Source organism: Rana temporaria, chromosome 13, assembly GCF_905171775.1.
Source record: "Rana temporaria chromosome 13, aRanTem1.1, whole genome shotgun sequence".
Classification (NCBI taxonomy): domain Eukaryota; kingdom Metazoa; phylum Chordata; class Amphibia; order Anura; family Ranidae; genus Rana; species Rana temporaria.
In genome coordinates, this window is record NC_053501.1 from 9,296,935 (window position 1) to 9,320,327 (window position 23,393).

Below are 23,393 nucleotides of genomic sequence, written 5' to 3' on the forward strand. Positions count from 1 at the left end.
ATCGGAGGAATATTTTTTTTTTTATATATATATATTTTTGGGGGATATTTATTATAGCAAAAAGTAAAAAAATATTGAATTTTTTTCAAAATTGCCGCTCTATTTTTGTTTATAGCGCAAAAAATAAAAACCGCAGAGGTGATCAAATACCACCAAAAGAAAGCTCTATTTGTGGGAAAAAAAGGACGCCAATTTTGTTTGGGAGCCACGTCGCACAACCGCGCAATTGTCAGTTAAAGCGACGCAGTGCCGAATCGCAAAAACTGGCCAGGTCCTTTAGCTGCCTAAAGGTCCGGGTCTTAAGTGGTTAAGGGAGCAAATTTCGCGGCTCTTAAAAATGCTTGTGGGTTGAGGCTGCCTGGAGGTTAATTGGGTAAAATAAACAGATGGTTATAATGTGGGAGTAGATGATTTTGTGTCCTCAGTACTTGAATGATAATATCGGTCTCCACCTACAATCTACTCTCACAGAGCGGGCAATTAAACATACCGGGAAGGTCCAGCATGCAGCAAGATGCCGCTAATGAATGGCTCCTCTGCAGAGGAGAGTCGCCTGGCACTGAGCCCCGGGTTCCTGTAATGCAGCCGTTAAGCCTTAAACAAGCAGTACAAGCCAGGAGGCATTTCCTAGCTATTCAGACTATGCAAACTAGCCAAGATCATAATCGCGTTGCTCAGGAAAGTCACACAAACACAAGATATGCAAAGCAACTGCTCGAAATACAGATACACCGGGAACTGGGCATCTGCAAACATAGATGGTGCTGAAATATTCACCCTAAAGCAAACCTGTCACTTCTCTAACACATGCAAGATTGGTATTATAAATAAAATACTAGCACCTAGAAAAGACTGAAAATCGGTTCTGAAGGCCCTTGGGGATCTCTCTCATACAAATACTGTTCTGAGTGAGGCAGCGAGTGCTTTGGCCTAACCACGCCTACTGCATCAGTAAAATGATGGTCAGTCCGAAAGCAAAGCAGGGGACGAAGGTGAAAGAAAACGTTTTAAAGTGGTAGTAAAGTCTAATTACATTCTTTCTCCTCTCTAAGCTACGTAGTCTGTATGAAAAAAAGTGTAAACAAATATATATATTTTTTAATATTTTTGTGTTGTCACATGATCCAGCAGCTCCTGTACAAGGGAGTCCTTGACAATGTCTCTGAATTTCCGGAAGAAGCAAGGAAGGAGAGAGAGAGGAAAGCAGCAAGGAAGGAGAGAGAGAGGAAAGCAGCAAGGAAGGAGAGAGAGAGGAAAGCAGCAAGGAAGGAGAGAGAGAGGAAAGCAGCAAGGAAGGAGAGAGAGAGGAAAGCAGCAAGGAAGGAGAGAGAGAGGAAAGCAGCAAGGAAGGAGAGAGAGAGGAAAGCAGCAAGGAAGGAGAGAGAGAGGAAAGCAGCAAGGAAGGAGAGAGAGAGGAAAGCAGCAAGGAAGGAGAGAGAGAGGAAAGCAGCAAGGAAGGAGAGAGAAAGGAAAGCAGCAAGGAAGGAGAGAGAGAGGAAAGCAGCAAGGAAGGAGAGAGAGAGGAAAGCAGCAAGGAAGGAGAGAGAGAGGAAAGCAGCAAGGAAGGAGAGAGAGAGGAAAGCAGCAAGGAAGGAGAGAGAGAGGAAAGCAGCAAGGAAGGAGAGAGAGAGGAAAGCAGCAAGGAAGGAGAGAGAGAGGAAAGCAGCAAGGAAGGAGAGAGAGGAAAGCAGCAAGGAAGGAGAGAGACGAAAGCAGCAAGGAAGGAGAGAGACGAAAGCAGCAAGGAAGGAGAGAGACGAAAGCAGCAAGGAAGGAGAGACGAAAGAAGCAAGGAAGGAGAGAGACGAAAGCAGCAAGGAAGGAGAGAGACGAAAGAAGCAAGGAAGGAGAGAGACGAAAGCAGCAAGGAAGGAGAGAGACGAAAGCAGCAAGGAAGGAGAGAGAGACGAAAGCAGCAAGGAAGGAGAGAGACGAAAGCAGCAAGGAAGGAGAGAGACGAAAGCAGCAAGGAAGGAGAGAGACGAAAGAAGCAAGGAAGGAGAGAGACGAAAGCAGCAAGGAAGGAGAGAGACGAAAGCAGCAAGGAAGGAGAGAGACGAAAGCAGCAAGGAAGGAGAGAGACGAAAGAAGCAAGGAAGGAGAGAGACGAAAGAAGCAAGGAAGGAGAGAGACGAAAGAAGCAAGGAAGGAGAGAGACGAAAGAAGCAAGGAAGGAGAGAGACGAAAGAAGCAAGGAAGGAGAGAGACGAAAGAAGCAAGGAAGGAGAGAGACGAAAGAAGCAAGGAAGGAGAGAGACGAAAGAAGCAAGGAAGGAGAGAGACGAAAGAAGCAAGGAAGGAGAGAGACGAAAGAAGCAAGGAAGGAGAGAGACGAAAGAAGCAAGGAAGGAGAGAGAGGAAAGCAGCAAGGAAGGAGAGAGACGAAAGAAGCAAGGAAGGAGAGAGACGAAAGAAGCAAGGAAGGAGAGAGACGAAAGAAGCAAGGAAGGAGAGACGAACGAAGCAAGGGAGGGGAGACAAAGTAAGCAAGGAAAGAAAAATTAAGGAAGCATGTAAGGAGAGACAAGGAAGCAAAAAAGGGAAAATGAAGGCAGCAAGGAAGGAAGGAAGGAGAGAGCAAGGAAGGAAGGAAAGAGCAAGGAAGGAAAGACTAAGGAAGCAAGGAAGGAAGGAAGCATGAAAGGAGAGACAAGGGCGCAAGAAAGGGAAAATGAAGGCAGCAAGGAAGGAAGGAAGGAAGGAAGGAAGGAAGGAAGGAGAGAGCAAGGAAGGAAGGAAGGAAGGAAGGAGAGCGCAAGGAAGGAAGGAAGGAAGGAGAGAGCAAGGAAGGAAGGAAGGAGAGAGCAAGGAAGGAAGGAAGGAAGGAAGGAGAGAGCAAGGAAGGAAGGAAGGAAGGAGAGAGGAAGGAAGGAAGGAGAGAGGAAGGAAGGAAGGAGAGAGCAAGGAAGGAAGGAGAGAGCAAGGAAGGAAGGAGAGAGCAAGGAAAGAAGGAGAGAGCAAGGAAAGAAGGAGAGAGCAAGGAAAGAAGGAGAGAGCAAGGAAAGAAGGAGAGAGCAAGGAAAGAAGGAGAGAGCAAGGAAAGAAGGAGAGAGCAAGGAAGGAAGGAAGGAAGGAGAGAGCAAGGAAGGAAGGAAGGAGAGAGCAAGGAAGGAGGGAGGAGAGAGCAAGGAAGGAGGGAGGAGAGAGCAAGGAAGGAGGGAGGAGAGAGCAAGGAAGGAAGGAAGGAGAGAGCAAGGAAGGAAGGAAGGAAGGAGAGAGCAAGGAAGGAAGGAAGGAAGGAGAGAGCAAGGAAGGAAGGAAGTAAGGAAGGAGAGAGCAAGGAAGGAAGGAGAGAGCAAGGAAAGAAGGAGAGAGCAAGGAAGGAAGGAGAGAGCAAGGAAGGAAGGAAGGAGAGAGCAAGGAAGGAAGGAAGGAGAGAGCAAGGAAGGAAGGAAGGAGAGAGCAAGGAAAGAAGGAGAGAGCAAGGAAAGAAGGAGAGAGCAAGGAAAGAAGGAGAGAGCAAGGAAAGAAGGAGAGCAAGGAAAGAAGGAGAGAGCAAGGAAAGAAGGAGAGAGCAAGGAAGGAAGGAAGGAAGGAGAGAGCAAGGAAGGAAGGAAGGAGAGAGCAAGGAAGGAAGGAAGGAAGGAAGGAAGGAAGGAGAGAGCAAGGAAGGAAGGAAGGAGAGAGCAAGGAAGGAGGGAGGAGAGAGCAAGGAAGGAAGGAAGGAAGGAGAGAGCAAGGAAGGAAGGAAGGAGAGAGCAAGGAAGGAAGGAAGGAGAGAGCAAGGAAGGAAGGAAGTAAGGAAGGAGAGAGCAAGGAAGGAAGGAAGGAAGGAAGGAGAGAGCAAGGAAGGAAGGAGAGAGCAAGGAAGGAGAGAGCAAGGAAGGAAGGAGAGAGAAAGGAAGGAAGGAGAGAGCAAGGAAGGAAGGAGAGAGCAAGGAAATAAGAAAGGAGAGAGCAAGGAAATAAGAAAGGAGAGAGCAAGGAAATAAGAAAGGAGAGAGCAAGGAAATAAGAAAGGAGAGAGCAAGGAAGGAAGGAAGGAAGGAGAGAGCAAGGAAGGAAGGAAGGAAGGAAGGAAGGAAGGAAGGAAGGAAGAAGAGAGCAAGGAAGGAAGGAGAGAGCAAGGAAATAAGAAAGGAAAGAGCAAGGAAGGAAGTAGGAGGCGAGAGAAAGGAAGAAAAAGAACGATATCTTACTTTCTTTCCTATTCGTCTGGCATGCAGATTAAAAGGCCAAAGCTCCAGAGAGAATTGAGGCCACTGGATTAGTATGTCAGCCAGGCAAAATAGAACTATTTTATAGGTAGGGTTTCGTGTTGGGCTAGAAAGATTAACTAAAAGGGAAATTCTTGTATTGTTTCCCCACTTGCACTCTGTTAGTCAGAAGCCGACATATGGGGGGGTTCATTTACTAAAATGAACACTTTGCTATATGAACAGCCTTTATATCTTTAGAAAATTAAGCCCAGCGATTGCCATTTTTTGATGAGGTCATTTGAGCAAGGGCCCTCCAAACTCTCTTGTATTTTATTGTAATTGTATTGTCTCCCTTTTATATCGTGAAGTGCTGCGCAAATTGTTGGCGCTATATAAATCCTGTATAATAATAATGTTGCAATTTAACATAAAGGGCACCAGGGGGGTGTAAAGCATAGTTTTCAAGTTTGAACAAAACAGAAACTTTCAAGTCAGCTTACCTGCCGAGATATTGCCAGCTGCAGAGCGAGGTAGAACGCCGCCTGATGGTCTGTTGGCGTTAAGCTGTGAGCCCTGAGGAGGCAAGAATCAAAACAGTTGAAAACATGTCTGACACTGTGCCACAACGTATGGCTTTCCCTTTAAATGAATGTCTGCAGAAAGACAGAAATACCTTAAAGGGGTTGCAAAGGTTCGTTTTTTTATTTTCCAAATAGCTTCCTTTAAGCTAGTGCATTGTTGGTTCACTTACATTTTCCTTCTATTTCCCTTCTAAATGTTTTTTTTCTTTGTCTGAATTTCTCACTTCCTGTTCCTCCTCAGTAAGCTGTTCTAAATGACTTCCCACCGCTCGGATGATAGTGGAAAGCTTACTGAGGAGAAACAGGAATAGAGAAATTCAAAGAATTTTTTTTTTTTAGAAGGGAAATCGAAGGAAAAGGTAAGTGAACCAACCATGCACTAGCTTAAAGGAACCTATTTAGAAAATAAAAGACGAACCTTTACAACCCCTTTAACGCACATCTGAAGCCTGCTGTCAGTGGACGTCTAGGAGCCAGTCCAGGTTGGGAAAAGAATTGGGATCGGGATCCGTCTACATACCTGGCTTAGCCTCTCAGCGATCCGCCCAATGCTCCAGTGAGCGAGGAGAAGGCAGACACGAGACTCAGTGACTGAGAGTCAGCAGCTCTCTCTGCTCAGGGAGCTGTGAGAACTGAGCGATCATCAGTGTTTGATCGCTCAGTTCTCAGCTTTAGATGATTGTATGATTCGCCCCCGAAAAAAAAAAAATCCCATTACTTCTCTTTTAACCACTAGCCGACCAGCCACCGTCATTATACGGCGGCAGGTCGGCTCTCCTGGGCGAGAGCCCGTAGCTATACGTCCGCTCTTCGAGCGGCCACTAGGGGGCGCGTGCGCGCAGCCGGAGGCGTGCGCGCGCGCCCCCCCGCTCGCCCCCGACTCCCGTGCGTGTGCCCGGCGGGCGCGATCGCCGCCGGGCACACGCGATCGCTCGTTACAGAGCGGGGAACGGGAGCTGTGTGTGTAAACACACAGCTCCCGGTCCTGTCAGCAGGGGAAATGCTGATCTTCGGTTCATACAATGTATGAACCGAGGATCAGTGTTTCCCCTAGTGAGGCCACCCCCCCCCCCCACAGTAAGAACACACCCAGGCATACTTAACCCCTTACCCGCCCCCTAGTGTTAACCCCTTCACTGCCAGTGGCATTTTTATAGTAATCCAATGCATTTTTATAGCACTGATCGCTATAAAAATGCCAATGGTCCCAAAAATGTGTCAAGTGTCCGACGTGTCCGCTATAATGTCGCAGTAACGAAAAAAAATCGCTGATCGCCGCCATTACTAGTAAAAAAAATATATTAATAAAAATGCCATAAAAATACCCCCTATTTTGTAAACGCTATAACTTTTGCGCAAACCAATCAATAAACGCTTATTGCGATTTTTTCTACGAAAAATATGTAGAAGAATACGTATCGGCCTAAACTAAGGAAAAAAAATTTTTTTTTATATATTTTTGGGGGATATTTATTACAGCAAAAAGTAAAAAATATTATTTTTTTTCAAAATTGTCGCTCTATTTTTGTTTATAGCGCAAAAAATAAAAACCGCAGAGGTGATCAAATACCACCAAAAGACAGCTCTATTTGTGGGAAAAAAAAGACGCAAATTTTGTTTGGGAGCCACGTCGCACGACCGCGCAATTGTCAGTTAAAGCATCGCAGTCCCGAATCGCAAAAAGTGCTCTGGTCTTTGACCAGCAATATGGTCCGGGGGTTAAGTGGTTAAAGTTTTTAGATATCCATCACCGAGTTATGTTTTTTTTTTTTTTTTTTTTTTTAAAAGCCCCAATTTTAACACTGTGGTAATATATCATAAAAAAAAACAGCTTCATCTTTTACAAACTGGCAAAAATAAAACAATAATTAAAAAAACAAAATTAAATTTATTTTAAACAATCCGCCAGCACACTTACCTCTGGAAGGCGAGGAGGGCTTTCCTCTGTAGATCCTCCTGCATCCCACGCAGAGATGCTGTAAGATAATTGTGTACAGGAATGAGAAGAGCATCACCCAATTGTACATTCATCATCCACACATGAATTAGGAGGCGGGGCCGCTAAGCTGACATTTCATTGCGGCTCAGCTATAAACAATTCTAGGTGAACTCCGCTCAGAGTCATTTACATCTTATCTGCCCACATGAAGTGCCCGCTGTGCAATGCCAGAAAAACAAAACAACCCTTCCTGGGGAAAATACACGACCCGCTCACACCAGCAGAGCTGGGAAATGCCACACGCACATACTACATTTCGGTCATGTGCATTTAGGAGAATCAATTAGCTAGATTCAGAGAGACTTAGGCTGGCGTATCAGTAGATACGCCAGCCTAAGTCTGAATTTGCATCGGCGATAATTTAAGCGTATTCTGGTAACCAGATACGCTTAAATTAGGCTCAGATACGAGCGGCGTAAGTGTCTTACACCGTCGCATCCTAAAGCGTAATTTTTAGGCTGACCGCTAGGTGGCGCTTCCATTGCGGTCGGCGTAGAATATGTAAATCACTAGATACGCCTCTTCACGAACGTACGCCCAGCCGACGCAGTACAGATACGCCGTTTACGTAACGCATTTTCAGGCCTTAAGTTATTCCATCAAATAGCTGGAATAGTAATGTTAAGTATGGCCACCGTTCCCTCGGGAGGAAGTAGTGAGGAGACATCTTTGGAATCGGCAGCAGAGGAGCGTTATCACACCATGCGAGTGTTTTTCTCCTCTGGGTTGCATCTGTGGAGAGAGATGGTCTGACATAGAGGACTGGTGATACAGGAGAGAGAGTGGCAGCTTATCCAGGACCCTTATAGACCCATGTCTTACATGCTTGAATTTATTCTTGTTCTGGTAAGCAGCTGATACATAAGTGGTGGTGGATATATCATCTGATTCACAAGATTCTTAACTGGATATCTTGCTTCACCCATTCGGAGAACTTCCTGTCACTTTCTGCAATCCTCTGTGATACATCCTATATGGACTTTTTGCACTAATCCTTTTTTTCAGTTTTTTGCACTGGGATTTTTGTGTATTTGAAACATAATTGATGGTTTATGTTGATTGAATTTGCAGCGCAGCTTTTCCTTTTTATATTGTATTTGTGTGTGTATCTTACACATAAGTTGCAGCAGCTTTTTTTATTTTATTTTCTTTTTATTTATTTATTATTATTTTCCACATATTTTCTATAGTGTCATTACTATTCCATTTATTAGACCTGCGCAGTATCTTTACATTTTTTACAATTGTATCAGTAGATACGCCAGCCTAAGTCTGAATTTGCATCGGCGATAATTTAAACGTATTCTGGTAACCAGATACGCTTAAATTAGGCTCAGATACGAGCGGCGTAAGTGTCTTACACCGTCGCATCCTAAAGCGTAATTTTTAGGCTGACCGCTAGGTGGCGCTTCCATTGCGGTCGGCGTAGAATATGTAAATCACTAGATACGCCTATTCACGAACGTACGCCCAGCCGACGCAGTACAGATACGCCGTTTACGTAACGCATTTTCAGGCCTTAAGTTATTCCATCAAATAGCTGGAATAGTAATGTTAAGTATGGCCGCCGTTCCCGCGTCGAAATTTGCAAATTTTACGTCGTTTGCGCAAGTCGTCGGTGAATAGGGATTTACGTCCACGTCTAAATCAATAGGACCGTGCTGGCGTACTTTGCCGCAATGCACACTGGGATATGTAGGCGGACGGCGCATGCGCCGTTCATAAAATACGTCAATCACGTCAGGTCAAGCCCCATTAACATAAAACACGCCCCCTCAGCCGAATTTGAATTAGCCGCCCTTACGCCCGCCCGATTTACGATACGCCGCCGTAACTTAGCAGGCAAGTACTTTTTGAATCATGTACTTGCCTCGCTAACTTACGGTGGCGTAATGTAAATGCCATACGCTACGCCGCTGCAACTATGCGCTCACCATCCTGAATCTAGCTAAATGTATTTATTAACCACTTAAGACAATATTTTTGACACATTTTTGGGACCATTTTCATTTTCACAGCAAAAAATGCATTTAAAATTATTTTTTTTTTGTCAAAATGACAGTTGCAGTTTGGGAGTTAACCACAAGGGGGCGCTGTTGGGGTTATGTGTTCCCTGAAGTGTGTTTCTAACTGTAGGGGGGTGTGGCTGTAGAAGTGACGTCATCGATTGTGTCACGATGACACGATCGATGCAGCCGCCACAGTGAAGAACAGGGAAGCCGTGTTTACACACGGCTCTCCCCGTTCTTCAGCTCCGGGGACCGATCGCGGGACTCCAGCGGCGATCGGGTCCGCGGGTCCCGGAGCTTCGGACCGGGTCGCGGGCCCGCAACCCACGGCTGGGTACTAGTACAGGACTTACCTGTACGTGCTTGTGCCCAGCCGTGCCATTTTGCCGACGTATATGTGCAGGAGACGGTCCTTAAGTGGTTAAAGAATTTATTAGAATTCTTATGCAGGATTTATATCGCACCAATATTTTGGGAAGCACTTTACAATATAATATTGTACCGACATCGTGGGCACCCAGCACAGGTAAGTGTCCTTATATTAAAAGTCAGCAGCTGCAGAATTTGTAGCTGCTGACTTTTAATATATATTTTTTTTTTTCGGTGGAATTGCGCTTTAAAGTCTAAAACATGAATCAGGAATAAGAAACAAATCTACACTAAAAGTCCCGGCCTACAGCATGCATTCTGTATGTACATTACCGTCTGATGCTTGTAAACTATAGGAGAGTCCGAGGGCTAGGAAACCTTTGGCTTTAAATTCGGGGGTTTTGTCACTGCAGTCAACAACCAATTTGGCGAACCGTTCAGCTTCATCCATCTGCAAAAGGTGTAACAGTCGCAAATACAAAAACAGAACAAAGGCCCAGGGAAAAATATACATGTATGTTTTTTTTTTTTTAACCCCTTAAATACTGGGCACTTTCACCCCCTTCCTGCCCAGGCCAATTTTCAGCGCCGTCACACTTTGAATGACAATTGCGCGGTCGTACAACACTGTACCCATATGACATTTTTATAATTTTTTTTTTTGCACACAAATAAAGCTTTTCTTTTGGTGGTATTAAACCACTTAACCCCCGGGACCATATTGCTGGTCAAAGACCAGGCCACTTTTTGCGATTCGGCGCTGCGTCGCTTTAACTGACAATTGCGCGGGCGTGCGACGTGGCTCCCAAACAAAATTGGCGTCCTTTTTTTCCCACAAATAGAGCTTTCTTTTGGTGGTATTTGTTCACCTCTGCGGTTTTTAGTTTTTGCGCTATAAACAAAAATAGAGCGACAATTTTGAAAAAAATTATATTTTTTGCTTTTAGCTATAATAAATATCCCCCAAAAATTTATAAAAAAAACATTTTTTTTCCCTCAGTTTAGGCCGATACGTATTCGTCTACATATTTTTCGAAAAAAAAAATCGCAATAAGCGTTTGATTGGTTTGCGCAAAAGTTATAGCGTTTACAAAATAGGGGATAGTTTGGCATTTTTCTTAATATTGTTTTTTTACTTGTAATGGCGGCGATCATCGATTTATATCAGCACTGCGACATTATGGCGGACACTTCGGACACTTTTTTGGGAACATTGGCATTTTTATAGCGGTCAGTGCTATAAAAATGCATTGATTACTATAAAAATGCCACTGGCAGTGAAGGGGTTAACACTAGGGGGCGGGGAAGGGGTGAAGTATGTTCCCTGGGTGTGTTCTAACTGTAGGGGGGGGGGGGGTGGGACTGACATGGGGAAATGACCGATCTTCTGTTCATACATTGTATGAACATACTATCGGTCATTCCCCCCCCTGACAGGACCGGGAGCTGTGTGTTTACACACACAGCTCCCTGTTCTCGTTCTGTAACGAGCGATCGCAGATACCCGGCGGTGATCGCGACCGCCGGGCACGCGTGTCAGGGGCGAGCGGGGTGCGTGCCCTATTGGCTCCTCAGCGAGGAGCCGACCTGCTGCCGTATAACTGCGGCGGCTGGTCGGCAAGCAGTTAACAACTTGCCGACCAGCCGCCGTCATACTGTGGCAGTTCGTATCGTTCACGGAAAGCGCCGTAGATGTATGTCTGTTTTATAGCTCTAGCGGGCGTGCGAGTGGGGGCTAATGCGCATAGAACGATGGCCGCCGGCCACCTGCGATCGCTCCACAGAGAACACATTTAACCCCTTGATCGCCACGGTTAACCCCCTTCACCGACGAGGCTGCACTAATAAGGTGGCACTGATATGTTGCAGTGATGGAATTGTTTACATTTGATCATCTGTGATTGGACACAGTTGATCACATGGTAAAGAGCCTACGTCATCATCTCTTTACCCCGATTGGTGATGCCTGAGCGGCACTATGCAAAGGACGACGTCATATGATGTCCAGTCAGGATGGGAAAGCCACCGCCTGGCCCTGATTCTGCTATAGGCTGGGCGGGAAGGTGTTCAAGTTGCAAAGACTCTTAATTGCACAATGGGGACAGTAGGGTACATTGTTTTGCAGAGATCAAAAGACCTTTTACTCTTTTTAGCGTCAAATATGTCTTTATTGTAGATTTAGAATAATACAAAGACAATTTTGAAAAGTTAAACTGATAAACAGCATGGGCTACAGACAACAAGGCCCCAGCAGCTGTCTGGAATATAACGGTACAAAACAAAGGGAGGGTCATAATAAAGAAATACAGAAGAACATCCCAGGTCATGTTACAACCACGAATTGTCTGCCTCAGATGTCAAAACCCCTCTTCTTATTTTATGTGGATTTCTCCATGTGCTCCTCAGGGGAAGGGATATAACGGGCAACGCCCCTGAGGATCTTTCATTTAACCACTTAAGGACCCCTTCACGCCGATATACGTCGGCAGAATGGCACGGCTCGGCACATCAACGCAACTGTACGTTGCCCTTTAAGCCCAGCCGTGGGGTCGCGCGGGCGTGAGCCCGCGACCCGGTCCGAAGTGCCGCGGGACTCGCCGACCCGATCGCCGCTGGAGTCCCGCGACCGGTCCCCGAAGCTGAAGAACGGGGAGAGCTGTGTGTAAACACAGCTTCCCCGTTCTTCACTGTGGCAGCTTCATTGATTGTGTGATCCCTTATATAGGGAATCACAATCGATGACGTCACACCTACAGCCACACCCCCCTACAGTTAGAAACATAGATGAGGTCATACATAACCCCATCAGCGCCCCCTTGTGGTTAACTCCCAAACTGCAATTGTCATTTTCACAGTAAACAATGCATTTTAAATGCATTTTTTTGCTGTGAAAATGACAATGGTCCCAAAAATGTGTCAAAATTGTCCGAAGTGTCCGCCATAATGTCGCAGTCACGAAAAAAAAAAAAAACGCTGATCGCTGCCATTAGTAGTTAAACATTTTTTTTTAATAAAAATGCAATAAAACGATCTCCTATTTTGTAAACGCTATAAATTTTGCGCAAACCAACCGATAAACGCTTATTGCGATTTTTTCTACCAAAAATAGGTAGAAGAATACGTATCGGCCTAAACTGAGGATTTTTTTTATTTATATATATATATATATATATATATATATATATATATATATATATATATATATATATATATATATATATATTTGGGGGATATTTATTATAGCAAAAAGTAAAAAATATTGCATTTTTTTCAAAATTGTCGCTCTATTTTTGTTTATAGCGCAAAAAATAAAAACCGCAGAGGTGATCAAATACCACCAAAAGAAAGCTCTATTTGTGGAAAAAAAAAGGACGCCAATTTTGTTTGGGAGCCACGTCGCACGACCGCGCAATTGTCAGTTAAAGCGACGCAGTGCCGAATCGCAAAAGCTGCCTAAAGGTCCGGGGCTTAAGTGGTGAAAAAGGAAAGCAGAGGGACACCAGAAATTTCATGTAAAGGAGATGATACGGAGAGAACAGGAGACTCTCTCATATAAGTTCATGGTACAGCAGACACATATCAGGAGTAGGAAGTGTTGGGATTACATATTCTTTAATATTTTGGGGACAGGGATGAATTCTATCATTATTGGAGTGCATCGCCAGCTTGCCTGGATAAACAGATTTGAAATAAAGGGGTCAAACAGAATTTCCTCTTAACAAGTACATGCTATGCACTACTCAGCTGTGCCAGGCAGTCTCACCCAGTGTAAGTTTCCCATACACAGTTTGGCAGCAAGGAGGGGGATGGTGGCATCTTCTGGCTTGAGGCGAATACATTCTCTTAGAACTTTGACCGCTCTGGCAGACTGGATGGAAATACAAACAGAGAGAAGACAAATAACTCCATGTACATAGAAAAAAAAAAAAAATCAGACTTGTATTTAAGTACCGTATTTATTACTTCCTAAGACACCTGTAGTAATTATGTGAAAACTCTTCACACCGACATGTCTTATGCTAGCTGCAAGCTTTGATCAGGCTTGCAGTGGGAGTGGCGAGGTGGGAGGAGGCGGTACATAGGTGCATTGACAGGCAGGAGAGCCCAGAATGGGAAGTCTCTATGGAGCAATGCTCTGTGGTAGTCTGAAGGGAGGGGAGACTCTAAACCATGGGTCTTCAAACTACGGCCCTCCAGTTGTTCAGGAACTACAATTCCCATCATGCCTAGTCATGTCTGTGAATTTTTAGTGTGTTACAATGCCTCATGGGATGTGTAGTTCTACAACAGCTGGAGGGCCGTAGTTTGAGGATCCCTGCTCTAAATAGTGTATCCATCCTCTGCAATGTAGGGGGTATATGTGTATATATATATATGTGCTAAAGGAGCTTCACCAAAGTATTGAGCAAAGGCTGTGATCCTTATGTACATGGGATTTTTTTCATTTGAAAAAAAATTTGAAAAGATTTCAAACAAACTTCTTCCACGTTGTCATTATGGGGGATTGTTTGTAGAATTTTCAGGAAAATAATGAATGTAATCCATTTTGGAATAAGGGCTCTTTCACACGGAGCGGACCGTTTCTGGGTCCGCTCCGTGTGTCCGCCAAAGCTCAGCGGGGATCCCCGCTGAGCTGTCGGCGGATAGGGCGGTCCCCGCACACAGTGCAGGGACCGCCCTGTCTCTGCACTGTCTCTGCTCCTCTATCCCCTATGGGAGGGTTTTCTTCCATTCGGAAAAGCAGATACCGACTGACGCGGATGCTCCATCCGCTAACGGACGCGATCCCATAGTGATTCATTACAAGTCCGTTAACGGACTTGTAATGAGCGGACGAACGGTCCGCTAGTGTGAAAGAGCCCTAAGGCCGTAACATAACAAAATGTGGAAAAGGTGAAGCGCTGTGAAAACTTTCCGGGTGCACTGTATCCTTGGGATAGAGGACTTTGTGGGACCCACATTCCTATCCTGAAGAGCATGTGCATGTAGTGTTTAAAGCAATGTTTCTCAACTCCAGTCCTCAAGTACCCGCAACAGGTCATGTTTTTAGGCTATCATTTTGCACAGGTGATTTGATCAGTTTCACTGCCTTAGTAATTACCACAGCCGTTTTATCGGAGGCAAATCCTGAAAACATGACCTGTTGGGGGTACTCGAGGACTGGAGTTGAGAAACATTGGTATAGACCAGGAGTCTCCAAACTTGTTAAACAGTCCTTCAGGCTTTAGGGGGGCCGGATGTTGGTGTCAGTTGGGAGGAACCGCGCCGCCCAGTCGTTGGCGTCAGTTGGGAGGAACCGCGCCGCCCAGTCGTTGGCGTCAGTTGGGAGGAACCGCGCCGCCCAGTCGATGGCGTCAGTTGGGAGGATCCGCGCCGCCCAGTCGTCGGCGTCTGTTGGGAGGATCCGCGCCGCCCAGTCGTCGGCGTCAGTTGGGAGGATCCGCGCCGCCCAGTCGTCGGCGTCAGTTGGGAGGATCCGCGCCGCCCAGTCGTCGGCGTCAGTTGGGAGGATCCGCGCCGCCCAGTCGTCGGCGTCAGTTGGGAGGATCCGCGCCGCCCAGTAGTCGGCGTCAGTTGGGAGGATCCGCGCCGCCCAGTCGTCGGCGTCAGTTGGGAGGATCCACGCCGCCCAGTCGTCGGCGTCAGTTGGGAGGATCCGCGCCGCCCAGTCGTCGGCGTCAGTTGGGAGGATCCGCGCCGCCCAGTCGTCGGCGTCAGTTGGGAGGAACCGCGCCCAGTCGTCGGCGTCAGTTGGGAGGAACCGCGCCCAGTCGTCGGCGTCAGTTGGGAGGAACCGCGCCCAGTCGTCGGCGTCAGTTGGGAGGAACCGCGCCCAGTCGTCGGCGTCAGTTGGGAGGAACCGCGCCCAGTCGTCGGCGTCAGTTGGGAGGAACCGCGCCCAGTCGTCGGCGTCAGTTGGGAGGAACCGCGCCCAGTCGTCGGCGTCAGTTGGGAGGAACCGCGCCCAGTCGTCGGCGTCAGTTGGGAGGAACCGCGCCCAGTCGTCGGCGTCAGTTGGGAGGAACCGCGCCCAGTCGTCGGCGTCAGTTAGGAGGAACCGCGCCCAGTCGTCGGCGTCAGTTGGGAGGAACCGCGCCCAGTCGTCGGCGTCAGTTGGGAGGAACCGCGCCCAGTCGTCGGCGTCAGTTGGGAGGAACCGCGCCCAGTCGTCGGCGTCAGTTGGGAGGAACCGCGCCCAGTCGTCGGCGTCAGTTGGGAGGAACCGCGCCCAGTCGTCGGCGTCAGTTGGGAGGAACCGCGCCCAGTCGTCGGCGTCAGTTGGGAGGAACCGCGCCCAGTCGTCGGTGTCAGTTGGGAGGAACCGCGCCCAGTCGTTGGCGCCAGTTGGGAGGATCCGAGATCCAAGGGCCAGATAGAGACAAGCAAAGGGCCGCATCTGGCCCCTGAGCCGCAGTTTGGAGACCACTGGTATAGACTGGAACCTAAAAAATAAATAAATGGATGAACGATTGTTGAATAATCTTCCTCAGTCCACCAAGCCATAACTAGATGTGGAGTGTAAGCATGTAAGGAGCCCCGTGCGTGCCATGTGCAGAGACGTCACCTTTCCTGCAGCCATCAGGGAGAGAGCAAACTGATACCAGAGGTGAAATTCTTCAAATGCAAACTTCATGGCGCGCTCCAAGCACTGCGGAAAGACAAAAGAAATGTCAAACTTCAACACATTTCACACATACTGAAGCCACAATGTTCAGCTTTGTATCCAGTTCCCGACCCCCTGCTGTTCATATACAGCGGCAAGGCGGCTCTATTGGGCGAAATCACATACCTGTACGTGGTTTTGTTCAATAGCCACTGGGGGAGGTGCGATCGCGCACTAATTGGCAACAGGGGGAGCCAATTAGTGGGCTCGGCGTACACGAGGTCTCCCAGTCCCCCCACGATCGCCCCCAAAGACAGAACGGCGGTGTGCCGACGTAAACAAGCCGACCGATGTGCCGTCAGGCATGGACACTATGATTTTGTGTTCCTGCTAATTAACCACTTCCGGACCGCCGCATGTACATTTACGTCGGCAGAATGGCACGGACAGGCACATTGGCGTTCCTGTACGTCCCTGCCTAGACGTGGGTCCGATCGGGACCCCCCCCGTACATGTGGCGGTTCCCGTGGCTTCAGGAGCGATCCGGGACGAGGGCGCGGCTATTCGTTTCTAGCCGCCCCCTCGCGATCGCTCCCCGGAGCTGAAGAACGGGGAGAGCCGTATGTAAACACGGCTTCCCTGTGCTTCACTGTGGCGGCTGCATCGATCGAGTGATCCCTTTTATAGGGAGACTCGATCGATGACGTCAGTCCTACAGCCACACCCCCCTACAGTTGTAAACACACACTAGGTGAAACATAACCCCTTCAGCGCCCCCTGTGGTTAACTCCCAAACTGCAACTGTCATTTTCACAATAAAGAATGCAATTTACATGCATTTTTTGCTGTGAAAATGACAATGGTCCCAAAAATGTGTCAAAATTGTCCGCCATAATGTCGCAGTCACGAAAAAAAAAAATCGCTGATCGCCGCCATTAGTAGTGAAAAAAAAAAAATAATAATAATAAATCTATCCCCTATTTTGTAAACACTATAAATTTTGCGCAAACCAATCGATAAACGCTTATTGCGATTTTTTTTACCAAAAATAGGTAGGAGAATACGTATCGGCCTAAACTGAGGGGAAAAAATTATTTTATATATGTTTTTGGGGGATATTTATTATAGTAAAAAATATTGAATTTTTTTCAAAATTGTCGCTCTATTTTTGTTTATAGCGCAAAAAATAAAAAACGCAGAGGTGATCAAATACCACCAAAAGAAAGCTCTATTTGTGGGGAAAAAAAGGACCCCAATTTTGTTTGGGAGCCACGTCGCACGACCGCGCAATTGTCAGTTAAAGCGATGCAGTGCCGAATTGTAAAAACCCCTTGGGTCATTTAGCAGCATATTGGTCCGGTCCTTAAGTGGTTAAGGATGAGCTCTGGCGTGTTCTCACAGTCCACGAGCAGAGCCCGCCAGGAAGTCGGTACTGCGCTAATCAGAGGCAGGGCGACATTGTCCCGATGCTCGGCTGCAGATATCGGGACAATGTCTCACAACCTGTAATTAGCGCGGCGCCGACTTCTTTGCGGGCTCTGCACTTGGACTGTGCGAACACGCCGGAGGCTCATGCTTACTGCTAATCAAGGACACGGAACACAGTGTCCATGCAGCGAGCCCATCCCCCACCATAAGAAAGCACAATTAGGGAACACACTTAACCCTTTGATCGCCCCCGTTAACCCCTCCCCTGCCAGTGTAATTTATACAGTGACAGTGCATATTTTTAGCACTGATCACTGTAACATCGTCACTGGTTCCCCCAAAAAAAAGTGTCAAGTGTGAGCTAGGTATCCGATCTGTCCACCGCAATGTCGCAGTAACGCTAAAAATCACTGATCACCGCCATTACAAGTAAATAAAAAGTGCCATAAATATATCCCATAGTTTGCAGACGCTGTAACTTTTGCACAAACCAATCAATACAAAAATATGTAGCTGATCACATACTGACCTAAATTCATTACATTTTTTTAATTGTATGTTTTATAGCAGGAAGAAAAAAATATTGTTTTTAATTCAAAATTGTCGTTTTTTTTTTGTTTATCCACTTAAGGACCGCCTAACGCCGATATACGTTGGCAGAATGACACGGCTGGGCATAATCACGTACCTGTACGTGATAGTATAATGCCCAGCTGTGGGTTGCGGGCGCGCGGCCCGGTCCGAAGCTCCGCGGCCGCGGGACTCGTGGACCCGATCGCCGCTGGAGTCCCGCAATCGGTCCCCGGAGCTGAAGAACGGGGAGAGCCGTGTGTAAACACAGCTTCCCCGTTCTTCACTGTGGCGCCGTCATCGATCGTGTGTTCCCTTTTATAGGGAAACACAATCAATGACGTCACACCTACAGCCACACACCCCTACAGTTAGAAACACAGATGAGGTCACACTTAACCCCTTCAGCGCCCCCTTGTGGTTAACTCCCAAACTGCAATTGTCATTTTCACAGTAAACAATGCATTTTTTGCTGTGAAAATGACAATGGGCTAGATTCAGGTAGCAGATACGCCGCCGTAATTTCAAATCTGCGCCGTCGTATCATTACGCCGATTCTCAAAGGCAGATACGTTCAAAAAATAGGCTTCCTCCGCCGACGTAACTTGAATACGGGGGCGTATAATTGTGTGCAATATTACGCTGGCCGCTAGGGGGCGCTTCCGTTGTTTTCGGCGTAGAATATGCAAATTACCTAGATACGCCGATTCACAAACGTACGTACGGGCGGCGCAATTTACGTCGTTTACGTTAGGCTTTTTCGGCGTAAGGTTGCTCCTGCTATTAGGAGGCGCAGCCAATGTTAAGTATGGACGTCGTTCCCGCTTCGAAATTTGAATTTTTTACATCGCTTGCGCAAGTCTTTCGCGAATAGGGCTGGACGTAATTTACGTTCACGTCGAAAGCAATGACGAGTTACGGCGGAAGTTCGAGCATGCGCACTGGGATTCTTTCACGAACGGCGCATGCGTAAAAAACTTAAAATACGCGGGGTCACCATTAATTTAAATAAAACACGCCCCCTCATCATCATTTGTATTACGCGCGCTTACGCCGGCCCCATTTACGCTACTCTGCCGTAAGTTAGGAGGCAAGTGCTTTGTGAATACAGCACTTGTCTCAAACTTACAGCGGCATAGCGTAAATACGATACGCTGCGCCGCCGTAAGATCGCGCGCAGCTACCTGAATCTAGCCCAATGGTCCTAAAAATGTGTCAAAATTGTCCAATGTGTCCGCCATAATGTCGCAGTCACGAAAATAAAAAAATAAAAAAAAAATCGCTGATCGCCGCCATTAGTAGAATTTTTTTTTTTTATAAAAATGCAATAAAACTATTCCCTATTTTGTAAACGCTATAAATTTTGCGCAAACCAATCGATAAACGCTTATTGTGATTTTTTTTACCAAAAATAAGTAGAATACGTATCGGCCTAAACTAAGGAAAAAAATAGTTTTTTAATATATTTTTGGGGGATATTTATTACAGCAACAAGAAAAAAATATTGAATTTTTTTCAAAATTGTCGCTCTATTTTTGTTTATAGCGCAAAAAATAAAAACCGCAGAGGTGATCAAATACCACCAAAAGAAAGCTCTATTTGTGGGGAAAAAAGGACGCCAATTTTGTTTGGGAGCCACGTCGCACGACCGCGCAATTGTCAGTTAAAGCGACGCAGTGCCGAATCGCAAAAAGGGGCCTGGTCCTTTAGCTTCATTTTGGTCTTAAGTGGTTAAAAAACGCAAAAAAAATAAAAACGGTGATCAAATTCCACCAAATGAAGGCTATTTGTGGGACAAAAGAAGACGTCTCCATCCGGCTTCTGCCCTCCAACACCAAATAATAAAACAGATGTAATTCGTTCAGCTGCTGTAGAGAAAACGCATCGTTTTCACAATCCACGTTTTTGCCTCGCGCCCCCTTTACACGCCATTTAGGTCTTTGTTTCAGCCAAACGTTTTACAACTTCTGAAAAGCGAAAAGGGATTTGCTGCATTTTAAATCGAACTCGCAGACAAAACAATTCCGTCTAAACGGATAGAAGATTGAACCCGAAAGAGACGAAACTCTTGAAATGTGTGTCTGATGCATCTTTTGGGGATTTATAAGATGGAAAGAATTTGATGACGGAGTGAATGGGCCCTTTCTGTTCCGTAACAATAAACACGGCTCCTAAAAAAATCAGCCATTAAAATTCCGCAGAATAATGGGGCCGGTGATTGGCCTCAGGGGCAAGGCCAGCAGCTGGGAAAGGAATGCTGAAAACGCAGGAATCTATTATTCTGGACCGGATTCATCGATTTTATTGCAGCGCCTACAAATCAGCGATAAGCCGAATGACTTTTGGAGACCTCGCTTACAAAAAGCAATTGAGAAGATATAACAAGTCCGGTGATCTGCCAATATGGTTTCCGGCTATCAGGATGGTTCCTGTAAGGACTGCGCAGGCGCAATCCTTGCCGACGGAAATCACCGAACCTCGGCCGGCATCCAGGGCGACGCGGAATTTGAGGAAAGTGGCCAGTCGGCCTCACATATTCGCTCCGCTCGCTCGGCCTCCTGGCTCTTTTTTTAACATCCTCCAATCCACGGGGATGTTAAGGAACGAGCCTGGATGCTGGCCGAGGTTCAGAGATTTCCGTCGGCAAGGATTGCGCCTGCGCAGTCCTTACAGGAACCATCTGGATAGGGGAACAATACCGACAAAGTCACCGGCAACAAAAATGGTGACAGGTCTGATGCCGCGTACACACGACCATTTTTAATGGTCTAGAAAAAAACGTCATTTTTTTTGACGTGATTCTTGTCAAGCCAGCCTTGCCTAAACACGATCGTGAAAAGAAAGAGAATGCTGGAGCAAAGTGACACAGCGCCTTTAGAATTTCCGGGTTTAAAAAGTATGGGTCACCTTTTGTCTCGTGCTGTGCAGCCAAATAACAAAGCTGGGGGTGATCTGATGTAGGCGATTACACACAAGTCACTTACCTCTGAAAGCATTTCATACTGGCCCCTCCTACCCAGCGCGATCGTCAGCAAGTCATAGACCACGGACGCGCTCTGCAGACTGATAATACGATCGTTTTTATGTTCCGGGATACGACTCAGTACTGCGTCTCTGTTGGCCTGAAATGAAACGAGACGAATCATTAAAACGCAATGAAGTCGTTTATCAAAGAATTTCACTTATAGAAAAATGCGGCACTTTAAAAAGGGAACCAACGTGTCAGTTAAAGTAACGCCGTGCCGTATCGCCAAAAAAAAAGGGCCTGGTCATATGAAGGGGGGGGTAAAACTTTCTGGAGCCAAATTGGTTAAACCCAGTGTGTGCATGGACCTAAAAGGGGGGGGGGGGGGCAGGAAGATCCTATTACCATAGATTCACTGATTAGCAGCAGTAACAGGGCCTCTTCGGTATTCTCCTGGGGGCAGAAGATGCTGCAAGACAAAGGAGAAGGAATATGTCATGAGTGAAGTAATAAGGTATAATGATAAATACAAGGCGGATAACACACATGTGCTGCTGTGCGCTTTGAATTGCGCTGCCATGACCTTTTTAATATATTAAAAAAAAAAAACATTTATACTCACCTGGATGGCTGCAGCATCGATCCCCTGCTACAGGTGTCCCCTGCTGTCTCTACACAGAGAGCCGAGTGACCAAAGACTGCCGATCACTCAGTTCTGGCTCTGACGAAGAGGGGACACCCCTCAAAACTATTGGTGCACCGAAATCAACATTTCAGTGCTGAAACCAGAACCGAAAAATTCAGAATGCCATTGACCGAAACCGAAATTGACCGTTTTTAACCGCTTAACGACCGCCGCATGTACATATACGTCAACAGAATGGCACATACAGGCAGATGGGCGTACCCGTACGTCCCTGCCTTTCCGCGGGTCCAATCGGGACCCCCCACCCCGTTACATGCGGCGGTCAGTAGCTCTGGGAGCGATCCGGGATGAGGGGGCGGCTATTCGTTTCTAGCCACCCCCCCGCGATCGCTCCCCGGAGCTGAAGAACGGGGAGAGCCGTATGTAAACACAGCTTCCCCGTGCTTCACTGTGGCGGCTGCATCGATCGAGTGATCCCTTTTATAGGGAGACACAATCGATGACGTCAGTCCTACAGCCACACCCCTCCTACAGTTGTAAACACACACTAGGTGAAACAAAACTCCTTCAGCGCCCCCTGTGGTTAACTCCCAAACTGCAACTGTCATTTCCACAATAAACAATGCAATTTAAATGCATTTTTTGCTGTGAAAATGACAATGGTCCCAAAATGGTGTCAAAAGTGTCCGATGTGTCCGCCATAATGTCGCAGTCACGATAAAAATTGCTGATCGCCGCCATTACTAGTAAAAAATGTTTTTAGAAAAATGCCATAAAACTATCCCCTATTTTGTAAACGCTATAACTTTTGCGCAAACCGATCAATAAAAGCTTATTGCGATTTTTTTTTTTAACCAAAAATATGTAGAAGAATACGTATCGGCCTAAACTGAGGAAAAAATAATTTTTTTATATATATATTTTTTTGGGGGATATTTATTATAGCAAAAAGTAAAAATTATTGAATTTTTCTTAAAATAGTCGCTCTTTTTTGTTTATAGCGCAAAAAATAAAAACCGCAGAGGTGATCAAATACCACCAAAAGAAAGCTCTATTTGTGGGGAAAAAAAGGACGCCAATTTGGTTTGGGAGCAACGTCGCACGACCACGCAATTGTCACTTAAAGCGACGCAGTGCCAAATCGCAAAAAGGGGCCAGGTTATTTACCTGCATATTGGTCCGGGGCTTAAGTAGTTAAGGGGGTAAATCCTTCCGGGGCTGAAGTGGTTAAGCTGTTAGGAGTGACATAAGATGAAAGCAGGAGAAGAGGGTCAGCGGATGGTTAGAACACACAGAGGGATGTGCTACTTACCTTTCCCCGGTATAAATCCAGGGCCTGCGGCTTAGTGCATAGCTCTTTGTGCTGTGACCTTTATGTAACGGGTCATCTAAGGGTGACTGGTTGGGCGGTTGTTCTAATGGGTTCCAGTAGCTCTGCTCACACATCCCTCGTAGGAGGATCTCGGCCAGCTGCCTGGCTATCGTCTGCAAGGCAGAAATTGATATTCCATATCAGTGATCTTTATAAAGATACACGAGAGCATCACACCAACATGCATAGAGGGGGAGACACAAAGAGGGGGACATCCAGACCCTCTACAAGGGGAAAGCCTCATCTATCCCTGAGCCTGCGGGAGGCAGACGGCACCTGTCAATAAGCTGTTAATCCCGAGTCAGAAGAGCACATTTTATAGTTAAGTACCAGAAGAATGCCGGGACTCACATCAGGAATGCCCGGGGCACGGAAAACCTGGAAGTGGACTGACCTGGGTCACAGGGAAGAATTTGGGTGCTTATTATTAGCTGAATGTACACAGCACAGGGTGGGGAACCCGTCTCTGGCCACAGGTCTGCTTTAGGACTAGTGCCTGGGTGGCATTGTACCCTTTATATGTTTATCCCCGATAGTCAACTTTCTAGATAAAGGAGGTTCAATTGGGGGGGCCTACCAACATCACCAGGAGGCTCACATAATATTCAGTACATCTAATGTTATACAACATTGTCAGGGCCTACTGTAGGAGATGGTCAGAGACTGCAGACATAGTACAGGAGATGGTCAGAGACTGCAGACACACTACAG

General features: G+C 46.6%; 1 protein-coding gene across 3 annotated transcripts in view; it reads right to left on the minus strand.

Moving 5' to 3' along the window:
- Positions 1-23,393, minus strand: part of TTC7B (tetratricopeptide repeat domain 7B) — a 130,645-nt gene that overhangs the window by 61,489 nt on the left and 45,763 nt on the right. For all 3 annotated transcript variants that reach the window (XM_040333193.1, XM_040333195.1, XM_040333194.1), the window contains exons 7-14: positions 22,623-22,795; positions 21,070-21,133; positions 20,684-20,821; positions 15,663-15,746; positions 12,861-12,965; positions 9,431-9,548; positions 6,639-6,696; positions 4,640-4,712 (exon numbers count right to left, since the gene is read on the minus strand). In XM_040333193.1, the coding sequence (XP_040189127.1) occupies positions 4,640-4,712; positions 6,639-6,696; positions 9,431-9,548; positions 12,861-12,965; positions 15,663-15,746; positions 20,684-20,821; positions 21,070-21,133; positions 22,623-22,795 (813 nt within the window). The remainder of the gene's footprint in view (positions 1-4,639; positions 4,713-6,638; positions 6,697-9,430; positions 9,549-12,860; positions 12,966-15,662; positions 15,747-20,683; positions 20,822-21,069; positions 21,134-22,622; positions 22,796-23,393) is intronic.